Here is a 12,308-nt window from a genome sequence, read left to right as displayed (position 1 = left end):
AGAAGCCGGTGCTGGAAGAACACGCAAATGCTCGAGTGTTTCTCTCTCCCCACCCGCCAGTTCCCCTGCATCAGCCTGGGTCTCCATCCCCAGAAAGGCAAGGGCAGAGAGAGCCTGCGCCTCCATCCCCAGAACAGCGAGGGCAGACAGCCTGGGCCTCCATCCCCAGAACAGTGAGGGCAGACACAGCCTGGGCCTCCATCCCCAGAACAGTGAGGGCAGAGACTTGTGTGTTGTACTGTGGGTGGAGGGAGAGACACACGAATTTGTTGATATAATTTAGCATCGGTGACTCAGCTCCTATTCACAAGGGACACTATGTTGCTAAAGGGAAGGAAGCTCATTTAGACAAGGAAAGAGCCGTGTGCGCTCAGAAGTAAGGCGAGATCACAGGACTGGGAAGGGAGAGGGCCACCGTGAGGATGAAAGCACCAACTGGGGGGTGCAGGTGGGAGGCGCAGGGATGGGGTGGGGAGGCCGGCAGCAGTGATGCTGGTGTGATCCACGCACCCACCATGGCCCGGCTTGGTGCTGTCCCCACGTGCTGCTGAAATAGCCCTGCACATAAGCCACCCATCTCCTGAGCCATGGGATGAGGCTGGGTGTTCTCATGACAATGAGGCAGTGACTTATAAGAAATCAAACTCTGCTTTCCACCAATGCCACAGTCCCATCCTTGTCACCTGCTCCTCACCGACGCCACAGCCCCTTGTCATCTGCTCTCCACTGACACCACAGCCCCTTCCTTGTCAAAGGCATGACAGAGCGAGGCAGGGACACCGGTCCAGCCATCTCTGTTTAAGGGACCCTGATTAAGGGATGCACCCCTGTGTGTTAGCTGTTTTTCACAGGGGAGGGGAACAGGCTGCTGCAGAGCTCACAGGGCAGACACCCCAAACTTAGTGGACGGTGTTGGGGGTGCCGCTGTTGGAAGGTGGCGTGGACAGGATCACCAGCTTTCTAAAGGCAGAAGTTGAGATTCTTGGCTTAGAGATGCCACTGAGTACAAGGGCACACAAGCACTGGGAGAAGCCCCCGTGTCTCGAGAATGGGAAGCTGAGGCTACAGGGCTCTCCCTGACCCTAACCCTCACCCCCACCCCCACCCCTGCCCCGACCACCTGCCCACAGCTGGGATGAGACTGGCTTGGGAGCCGCAGGGGTGGGTGGACCCCATGGTTGGACACTTCCTGTCACCAACTTCACAAAGGCACCAACTCCAGGAAAGGCCACCATGATCGTAACAAATCCAGAATCAAACAGACCACACACATAGACACGTGAGCACACCAGCACCACACACGCACTCACCACCCCACCCCACGTGACACACTGACAGGCAAAAGACTGTTCCAACCACGGAATCAGTCATCCTCCTCTCCTGGCTAAAGCGACCAGTTACGGCTCTGCCTCTTAGTAACCCTGTGGCTCCCAGATAAGATTTTTAAGATACCCAGTCATAGAATGATCTGTGTTCTCTGGCCTCAAAAAACCACACTTAGATTGTAAGAATGTGGGCTGGGTGTGGTGGCTCATGTCTGTAAAACCAGTGCTTTTGGAGGCCAAGGCAGGAGAGTCACATGAGCCCAGGAATTTGAGACCAGCATGGGCAACATAGAGAGCTCTCATCTCTACAAAAATTTTACAAATATTAGGTGGGTGTGCTGGTGCGCACCTGTGGTCCCAGCCACTTGGGAGGCTGAGGGAGAGGATGGCTTGAGCCCAAGAGTTCGAGGCTGCGGTGAGCTTAGATTGTACCACTGCACTCCAGAGTGTTACCACAGATGTGACCCACATGAAAACTAGAGGTGTGGGTTGTGGAACGAGGCAAATAAGCGGCAGATAGAATTCAGGTGTGAGGCTCTGAGGAGGAGGAAGAGAATTGTGATTTCAACTGTCCCCCATGACGTCGAAGTCCTAATCCCCAGACCTAGACCTAGACCCAGACCTTATTTGGAAATAAAGTCTTCGAGGATGCCCAAGTTAAGATGAGGTCTTTAGGATAGGCCCATTCCCAGATGACCGCTCTACCTATAAAAATGGGAAAGTTGGACCCAGAGACAGACACACAGAGAGGACAGATGACGGGAAGACGAAGAGGAGACGGCTGTCTATAAGCCGAGGAATGCCGGAGCTCCCGGAAGCCGGGAGCAGGGCAGGCACAGCTCCTCCCGCACGGTCTCAGAAGGAACCAGGCCTGCAGACACCTCGATGTGGGGCTTCCAGCCTCCAGAGCCGTGAGACCATACATGTCTGATGTCTAAGCCGCCCAGTCTGTGGCACCCTGTGGCCTCAGCCCCAGGAAACTCATACAAAGAGCTTAAGGAGGCACAGGCTTGGTGACCAGAGGGAGGAAAATGGAATCTAGAAAAGAAAGAGGTGAGAAACAAGGTTGTGGGGTCTGGGGACAGGGAAGGCTCCGGGGCTGCGGTGGGGAGGCGAGACGGTGATGGCAGGGAGGGGCTCAGAGGCCAGAGGGGGCGCAGGAGGGGTCTTGTCTCCTTCCGTGGCTGCCTCCCTTGCCCCCGACCCCAGCCTCCCCCCAGGAATCGAGGCCGGGGTCGCTGCAGGTTACTAGATATCCCCCCTTCAACACCAGTGTGTGTTGGTTGCAAAAATGAAATTGTATCTTTTAGGATTTACCTTAAAAAAATAGGGTTCCACCACCTATTTTAGAATATTCTATTTTTTGGGGGGGTATCTTATTCTGTTTTACTAGGAGGAATACTTATTTGGTAGTTGCCTTTTAAATGTTCAGTCAGGGCTTGGCTTCCGACTTAATTCAGGGTTTCCTAAAAGATCTGATTTCTGCTCATTAAGAATGGAACGAGGCGAACGAGCAACCTGTCCTGTGCATGGGGGTCTGGTGCTGATATGAACGAGCAACCTGTCCTGTGCATGGGGGTCTGGTGCTGATATGAACGAGCAACCTGTCCTGTGCATGGGGGTCTGGTGCTGATATGAACGAGCAACCTGTCCTGTGCATGGGGGTCTGGTGCTGATATGAACACCGCCTGCTCTGTGGGCGTCAGGAGAACATGAAGGATGCTGAAGAGAGGTCCCAGCTGCCGCACAGTCTGTGGCTACTCACGGGAGGGCCCGGGAGGCCGGGGAATCCATCGAGCCCCTCGCGGCCTGGGATGCCGTCGTCACCTTTCATCCCGGGGACACCTGGGATGCCGGGCTGTCCCCGCTCACCTGGGAAGGGATTTGCATGTGAAGTGGCTCAGGCCTACACCCACAGGAAGGCTGAGCCCCAGGGGCCGCGTGGCCACGGAGGAACTGACCTTTCGTTGTGATTGTTCTGGAATCTCCTTTTGCTCCCTTGGGCCCGGGAGCACCAAGATTGCCAGGGACTCCCTGTGGAAAACAGACAAAAACTATTTCTTCCTCCTTGCTACGGTGAGGGAATCTGAGAAGACGGCTGGCGAGCGTTTTCATCTCACACGGCTTGCAGGCAGTCACCCGTCAGCAAGCCGGGCGGCATCCAAGGAGCGCTTTCTGCGATGCTGGACATGCCCCCATCCAGCTGCCCAGTGTGGGGGCCACAGGCTGCAGTGGCTTTGGGCACTGGAGCTGCGGGTGGTGGGGCTGAGGAACTGGGTGGCACGTTGTCTTTAATTTTAAATAATTACAATGCAGCTGGGTGCGGTGATTTCACACCTGTAATCCCACACTTTGGGAAGGCTGAGGCGGGCAGATAGCTTGAGGTCAGGAGTTTGAGACCAGCCTGACCAACATGGTGAACCCTCATCTCTACTAAAAATACAAAATCTTAGCAGAGTGTGGTGGCACACATCTGTAGTCCCTGCTACTTGGGAGTCTGAGGCAGGAGGGGGAATTTCTTGAACCTGGGAGGCAGAGGCTGAAGGGAGCTGAGATCTTGCCACTGCACTTCAGCCTGGGAGACAAAGTGAGACTCAGCTTCAATCAATCAATCAATCAATCAATCAATACAATGGGGCGGAAGTGGCCACAGGTGGTTGGACAGGGAAACCCAGGTCCTAGGCCCATCCTCAGTGTCCCTGGGCCCTGCCCAGCGGTATGAACACGCAGGCCGCAGCCTGGGGCAGCTGAGTCACTGCTGTTTCTCCACAGAGCCCCAGGGATCCGTGGGGCCAGCGCCCTTTGAGAAGAACTCGAACTCAAGGTGGCTTCCTCTAAACCACGGTCACTTCGGAGCCGAGGAGGTTAATCAAGGTATGGAGGATAACATTTTCTGATAATTGAATATTGAGAACAATGAATGGTATTTAATAGACCGTCTGTTTCCTGCACCGAGGTTACAGCTGGGAGAAACACACTTTAGAAAGAAGCTGTCTGCAGGGACTCTCGAATCGCAGCCTGGAAAATCGTGTCCAGCTCTCCCCACGAGCAGAAGTGAGCAGGGTACCCATCTCGGGGTTGTGTTTTCAAATGTGAGCTGTGCTAGCTTTTGGCATATCTTGGTTGACGCTATTTCCAAGAATATGAGAATGTGTGGAGCTGCTTTAATTAAATGGAATGTTGCAAGTGTTTGGAGTTTCCCTTCTCCTAGAAAATTCCACATAGTCTTGATTTATTTAGTTCTTTGCAACTATTTTAGAATGCAAATAAATTTGCATTATTTTAGAATCTAGGAGAGTGCCTCACACACAGACCAGACTCATTAATCAATACACGTTGGGTACATGGATGGTGGGATGGGCTTAGTGACCCACTCCCACACTTTAAGCTCTGCCGGACTCTACCAGTACAAACATTAAAAACAAAGCAAAACTAGCCAAAATCTCCCAAGTGGTCTCAAGTATTCCCACTACAGTGGGGTTTCCACACAATTACAGAATTCAGTGCAGGACACCAGGCACAGCCAGCAGCCTTTGAACGAAAGTTCTGTGGGTGTGTGTGCTGAGGTTTCAGATATTTCAGGGGTACAGAATGGGATCCACTTGGCTTCTAGGAAATATTGAATCACTTTGAAACAACTGAAGATCCTCCTAGCTTTGCCATTAGTATATTTGCAATTCCTCCCACATGCACTTTTTCTGAACACTTGAGCCCCTTTTTCTGCTCAGACAGCCATGATTCGGAGATTGTATCCTTTCTAAACTGGGAAACAATAGGGCGCCTGCTATCTTTTTGTGTGTTTTCCTATTTGTTTTTTGAGAAACCTAGGGCATGGGTCAGCGAGGTGCCCAGGTCTTTTTCTCTGGCACCGCTCCTTGCGTTAGGCAGTCAGGAGACACGAGCGTCAGCGCCACAGCTCGGCGGGACCACAGTTCTCTTCCATGCTGTGGAGTCAGATGATTCAAGCTTCCTTGGCCAAGTGTCCTGAGCAATTTTTTTTTCCTCTATTGCTGGATACGTAAAATAATGAACTTTTCGCTTCCTAAATTTCCCAAACTTCTATTTTTAAGTCAAAAAGTCAAAAAAATTATAATTTCTTTGTCTGCATTTGAAATTCACTTTGAAATCTTAGGTCAGCTAAAATCTGCTGGGGAAGAAAGGTCTGCTGCCCGTGACCTTTTTATAAGGCACAGAATAAAGGCCATGAGCTGATGTGTGTGGGGTCCACACCTCCACACAGGCACATGCACCACTTACAAATCAAAAGGTCTTGCTTTTTATCAGGTCATGGAAGCCTTCCGACAATGCTAAATCCATTCTTGCTGAACTTGAGAAGGTGAATGTTCCATAAGTAATGTGCTTTACATTAAAAATGATTGCAGTTTTTTTGATATACAATTCAAATAGCAAAATATTCAGTTTTAAAGCATAACGTTCAGTGATTTTTAGTGTTTTCACAAGGTTGTGCAACCATCACTATCATCTAATTCCAGAACATCTCCATATCAAAAAGAAGGCGCAGACCGTTAAACAGCCACTGTCCCCCACCACCTGCAGCAGCCACCAATCCACTTCCTGTTTCTAAGGTGCCTGTGTGGACACTTCATGTCAATAGAGTCAGATAGCATGTGATAGTGTGTTCTTCTGTGTGGTCTTAATCCACATGGCATACCATGTTCCATGTAAAGGTGGGTGCTATTCCATCGTACAGATGCTGTATAGAGTTAGCTGATCCATTCATCAGGGATGGATATTTGCATGGTTCTCACCTTCTGCCTATTTTGAACAATGCTGCTCTGAACGTTGGGGGGTGTGTGTGTGTGTGTGTGTGTGTGTGTGTGTATGTTTGTGTGGACATGTGCTTTCAAGTCTCTTGGGGATACACCTAGGAGTGGCATTTCTGGGCCATGTGGTGACCCGTGATTGAACTCTTTCAAGAGCTGTCAGCTGCACCCCTTCTCAGTCTCATCAGTGGACCCATAGAAAGTCTGTCTTGGAGTATGTGGGTTTTATGGTTTAGCCATCCCTTGGGCCCATGAGAGTTGCTGGTCTGAAGCAGATAAAAGGCAAGAATGGGACACCTGGAGAGGCCTCAGAGTGTCTTGCCAGCTTCATGATGAAACTGTTGCTCACCTTGAGCCCTGAGAACCCAGGAAGGCCGTGTTGGCCGGGGTCTCCTCTGTCCCCTTTCCTCCCTGGCTCCCCGTTGATGCCTGGGAAGCCCTTGGGTCCTGGCAGTCCCGGAAGACCTCTGACAGCTTCGTCGCCTTCTACACATCTGCAGTCTCCAGCATCACCTGCAGATGAGGGAGAGGAGGGCCTTCTTGTTCCTCTCAGTGTGGCAGGAGAGGGTATGGGGTGGCAGGAGAGGGTATCAGGTAATGGGGAGAGCTGGGCGTGGCGCCTGGTCCTCTGTGGACACTACCTGTTCTGATGGGCACTGTGAGCCCCTGTGAGCCCCATTTCTTAGATGAGAAAACTAAGGCTCAGACTGAGTGACTCACATGTTCACTCATAGTCTCATGGGGTTCAGAATTGGACTCTGATGTTTACTAAAGATACTTAAAAACTGGGACCACGTTCAGAGGCATAGGTAGAGTTGTGGAGAGTGTGAAGGAGGTTAAGGAATTCAGCATTAAAAGCTGAAGATTGCCACCACTGGGTCAGTGGGCTGAGGAGAGGAGCCAGCTCCAGGGAGCAGGCAGGGAGGGAAAGAGCCCTGGCCTCAGAGGCCAAGGTCATGGAAGATCACGGGTGAGCAGGGAAGACATGTCTGACCTCTCTTCCTCTGTTTGCCATGGCTGAACCCAGGGAGCCAGGCATTAAGGGAGCACCATGCTGGTGGCAGGGATTGGCTCCCCTGGGGCAGAGAGGATGCCCAGTGGGGAGGCCCCACTTCCCCAGGCCCTATGGTGCCTGCTTTCAGGTCATGCCCATCCACAGTAGGGTGCTAAATGCACTGCCCATCCCACATATGCCAAAACAGCCAGGGCGTGGTGAGTGCCAGGAAGTGCTCCCCAAGTTCAGGGAGGGGAGAGCTGAGCAGAAGCACACCCCGCACCATGCCAGGGGCCCACAGAGCCTCACAGAGGATGGCCTCGAGCTAGGAGCAGAGTCCCTGAGGTGACTGGGAAGGGTCAGGTGCAAAGACCACCTGCTCCAAGTTCACCTCCTCATCAACGGGGAGGGAGACCCAGGCAAGCCACGTCCTTCCACTGAGTCTCAGTGGGACCAGGGACGGTGACTATACCAGTTCCTCGCCATGGACAGAGGTCTCTACACAGACCTCTGTTGCACTGCCTTGGAGCTGGGCCATTGAGACATCACCTGAGCGCAGCTTAAAGCTTAAGAAGTAACTGTTTCCCTTTCAACCCAGCAGCGGGCTCAGCACTGCTTGGGAAGGTCAGTGACGAGGATGGCAGATGGTGAGCAGGGACGGTGAAGCCTGGGGGCCGGGTGCTCAGACAGCACCACGGGCTCCAGGCGCCTCCCTCTCAGTGTCACCGTCATGAGGACAGAGGCTGGGAAAGACATGCAGGCTCATGTACATCTCCAAACACGTCAGCGGGGGACAGATTTCACCTTCTGCAAGGTGAGGGGACTCGGAAAGGCCAGGCTGTCCTCCTCATCCCATGTCTCGCACACATCCTTACCTTTCCGTCCCTTCTGTCCACGGGCTCCAGGGGAGCCAGAAAGCCCAGGGAAGCCCCCTCTTCCTTCTGCTCCTTTCAGGCCAAACAGGAAGCCTAGAGAGACAACCACAGACACAAGACCTCAGCCCCACGGACGCCTGGGGTCCCATTCACACGCAGGGCATTGGCACCATGGCTGCCCGGCACCCCACCCAGATGAGGGGCATCAGCATCACAGACGCCCAGGGTCCCACCCAGACACAGGGCATGGGCACCACAGAGATGCCCGGCGTCCCACCCAGCCCAGGGCTCCCCAAATGACCCATAAACTCCAATTCCACAAACAAAAGCACTTTTTTCAAAAGAAAACTTAGTCTGTTTTATGGCAACAGCCTTCAGGGTTGGAAAGAAATCTGAGTCTGCAAATTTAGTTTTTCCGTTAAAGCATAGGGATAACAATCATTCTTTTTGAGACACATTGAGTAAAAGGAAGGTTTTCATTTTTTGATCATGTAACTTGGATTCCAAGGCTGCTACACACTTCTGGTTCCCCCCAAAAGATTAAAAAAAGAGATAAAAGCAGTTTTCCATTTTGATCTTTTTCTGAAATGGGAATGGGGACACACGTGTGCCTCCCCCCAGCACTCGTTTTCCTGTTTCACGCCTTACACGCACACACAGAGTTAGCATAACTGTTAAGCTAATTAAATGTTGCGGTCAATCGGGGTTCAGCGTGGCTGACCATATTGGATGACCTCCCCACCAACTTTCCCTTCTGACCCTCTCCCCGCCAATTCCTGCAGGACTCAGTTATCCAGGCGGGGACATCCCTGATGGTGACGGTGCAAGAAACACACTCAACGCTGGCGAAGTGTGCGCTGTCGCACTGGACAAGAAGAGTGCCATCTGGTGGCAAGAGGAGGGGGCACATCTGCAGGACAGACCGTGGCTGGGTGCACGCTCTGCACGTGTGCCCGGCAGCAATCTGTCCTCACTGTTAAATCTAGCAAGGCCAGAGCTCCAAAGGGCAAATGACACTCCCCCAGTGAATGAAAAGGCATGTTGCCTGCACACTACATGGAACCTGAGAGGAGCTGGAAATGAGGCCATTACAAAAGGCAGGTGAGAAAACTCCAACTTTAAGGAACCTAGCTATCTGCTTAGAAACAGCAGGGGAGTGCGCATGTCAGAGAACTGCTGGTGAGCACAACTGTCCATGAAAACAAGGAAATGAATACTGTCCCCTGCGGTTTGCTCACTGCACAGGTATCGAAGCTCATTCATTCATGCGTTCATCAAACCCCCATCCGGTGGCTGTGCTCTGCCAGGCTGTGTGCCAGGTGCTGCGTGCATACGACTAGAAATGAAACCGACAGACTCTCATGGAGCTTATAGCTTAGATGTGGAGACACACATGAAACGCACAGTGTGTGAACACAAGAATGTGGATTTTAAATGATGGCCCGTGCTGTGAGAACAGAGAATAAAAGCAGGGAGAGCCCATTGGAAAGTTTGGGGGTGGTCAGGAAAGTCCTTTCTGAGGAAGGGATGCTTCAATGAAAGCCCAAAGAATAAAAAGGAGCCCCCCAGGCAGGTAGCGGGAGGGAGTGTTCCAGAGAGAGGACGAGGTTTCTAAAAGGTCCGAAGTAGGGGGAAGGCCAGTGCCTGAGGGTGGGGAGTGAAGGGCAGAGTTGCACAGAGGGAGGGAAGAAACCGGACTCGGGGGCAGTGAGAAGCCATTAAGGGGCATGGAGGAGGGAGGGAGGCTATGCATCTGCCATGAGGATGACGGGCTGTCCAGGGAAGGGAGAGTGGGTGTCGTCTTAGCAGGCTGCATGGGAAGTGGGGGTGGAGAGCAATGGCACACACAGCATTGGAGAGGGGGACCTGCCAGGATTGTGAGGGACCCAGAGCAGCCCAGGGTCCTGCTGGAGCTCGTGGGTTTCTGCAGGGGGGGTGAGGACCAAGGGAGAGGCCTGCAGGCGGCGGGGGTGGCCCAGAGGGAGGGAGGAGGCCCAGAGCTCCATTTTGAACATGCACAGCTTGAGGTATTTGTGAGACACATACATAGGGTTGACTCGGCGTCAAGTTAGTGGTTTCTGTGCGTAGCTCAGAACACAGAATGGGGCTGCAGAGGAAATAAGAGGGTGCCGGGCACACACTGCATTTTCTTTCATGCGGAGGATGGGTTCATCTAGGCAGGGAGTGCAGGGACAGCAGGAGCTTCAGGGGAGAGATATCAGGATCGGGGGGAGTGGGATTTCCCGGGACTGGAGGGAAGAAGACAGCATCTTCAGGAGGAGAGGCTGCTGCCATACCCTGAGCTGCTGGGGACAAAGGGTGACCTGGGACCAGGTTAGCTGCTGTGTCCGGTCAGTTATGGATGTTGTGAGCTTTTCTGTCTGTCGCCAAGCTCTCCCACTGTGTGATGAGACTTGCAGTGTCACAGGTAGAGAAAGATAATCACACACACTTCAGAGATGTCAGCATTGTCAACCTGAGACACATCACTCACTCAGGACAAAGAGGCTGTGGGTGCTCCTTACAAGGTAAGCATCGGATGCTTTGCAAATCTAGTCCCAAGGGCACAGAGTGGCCTCTGAAGGCGACAGCCTTCCTCGCTCCTTGCTGCTCTCCTTTTTTCTAATATATTAGTCATTTCAAATGAGTCCTGTGGAATAGCAGTGTCCCTCTTAGATGTCTGCAACGTGATTTCCACAGAGAGCCCCTGGCCGAACAAGCCAGGTCTATGCTGACTTACTCTGCAGTGGAAAAGGACTTCCCAGAACTAAATTCAGTTAACTGAGCTAGAACGGGGGAAGTGAAATATTTCACCCGGAAAGAAAACTGTCTTCATGGTTTGATTTTACTGGAGCTGCAAAATACTAAAAATTCTGGCTTTCATCAGTTAGCAACCTATAAAACAGGATGAAATGTAGTTAACGAGAGAGGAATCTAAGAATTTCACTCCAGGGGAAAAGTCCGAGAACTCCGTGGGAATCAAGATCAATTCCATTATTAAACTACAACCACACACACATTTTCCAAAGGCCATTGTGACGGACTACTTTTTGTATAATAAGTCGCTTTAAAAATGTTGATTTGGAAACAATGTGTCTCGCAGGTGTAATATATATAATTAGAGAATTTAAGTTGTAAGCTCGTCAACCTGCAACACAGATCAGAAATTGATTTGTTTGTAGCTGACTTACACTAGTAAAGCACTGGTTTACTAAGCAAGACTTGAAAAGCAAGAGAAATGCCAGATATAGGTGACAGGGGATGGAGGCAGCAAACCACCTTGCCATGTATGTACCTATGCAACAATCCTGCATGATCTGTGCAGATATACCCCAGAACCTAAGGTACTTATTGTAACGTAAGGTACTTATTGTTAGCCTTTGATCACAGTTCTTTAAAGTGGATTTTTTTTTTTTAATTGAGATGGAGTTTTGCTCTTGTTGCCTGGGCTGGAGTGCAAAGGTGCGATCTTGGTTCACTGAAACCTCCACTTCCTGGGCCCAATTGATTCTTCTGCCTCAGCCTCCCGAGTAACTGGGATTACAGGCATGTGCCATCATGCTTGGCTAATTTTGTATTTTTGGTAGAGATGGGGTTTCACCATGTGAAACTCCTGACTTTAGGTGACTAGCCTGCCTCAGCCTTCCAGAGTGCTGGGATTACAGGCATGAGCCACCGTGTCCGGCCATTGAAGTGGAATATTTTTATGCTTTTGTTTTTCTACTCCAGTTTTGTTTTTCTGCTCATGTTCTGCTCAAGAAAAAGAAAACTCAAAACATACCATTTGCTTAGGAACTATAATGCTCATAGAAACTTAGCCATTATCACAGCTGTCCAGGATAATAAAAAAAATTAAAGGCCAGGTGAGGTGACTCACACCTGGAATCCCAGCACTCTAGGAGGCTGAGGTGGGCAGATCACCTGAGCTCAGGAGTTTGAGACCAGCCTGCATAACATAGCGAAACCCCATCTGTATCAAAAATACAAAATTAGCCAAGCGTTGTGGTGAGTGCCTGTAATCCCAGCTACTCGAGAGACTGAGGTGGCAAGATCACTTGATCCCACGAGGCAGAGGTTGCAGTGAGCAGAGATCGCACCACTGCACTCCAGCCTGGGTTACAGAGTGAGACCCTGTCTCAAAAAAATAAAATAAAATAAAACAGAAAGTTCACACTGCTCGGACTCTTCGGCAGGTTCATGATCCTGGGAAAGATCTACACCTAAACATTTTCAACAGAATGTGGGAATCTGTGGATTTTCTAATTGAAGGAAAATTGGGAAAGTCGAAGCCTATGAAGTTAAAATGTTACTTTAAAACAGAAACAGAGAA

General features: G+C 51.2%; 1 protein-coding gene across 1 annotated transcript in view; it reads right to left on the bottom strand.

Moving 5' to 3' along the window:
* The window catches only part of COL4A2 (collagen type IV alpha 2 chain), a 209,806-nt gene that overhangs the window by 47,564 nt on the left and 149,934 nt on the right, over positions 1-12,308 (bottom strand). The window contains exons 21-24 of the mRNA XM_035293939.3: positions 7,979-8,071; positions 6,459-6,622; positions 3,287-3,359; positions 3,091-3,197 (exon numbers count right to left, since the gene is read on the bottom strand). Coding sequence (XP_035149830.2) covers positions 3,091-3,197; positions 3,287-3,359; positions 6,459-6,622; positions 7,979-8,071 — 437 coding nt within the window. The remainder of the gene's footprint in view (positions 1-3,090; positions 3,198-3,286; positions 3,360-6,458; positions 6,623-7,978; positions 8,072-12,308) is intronic.

The sequence above is a fragment of the Callithrix jacchus genome, chromosome 1 (genome assembly GCF_049354715.1).
Source record: "Callithrix jacchus isolate 240 chromosome 1, calJac240_pri, whole genome shotgun sequence".
In the NCBI taxonomy this organism is placed as follows: domain Eukaryota; kingdom Metazoa; phylum Chordata; class Mammalia; order Primates; family Cebidae; genus Callithrix; species Callithrix jacchus.
The sequence above is the reverse complement of the archived record's forward strand: the minus strand, read 5'-3'. Positions and strand labels throughout refer to the sequence as shown.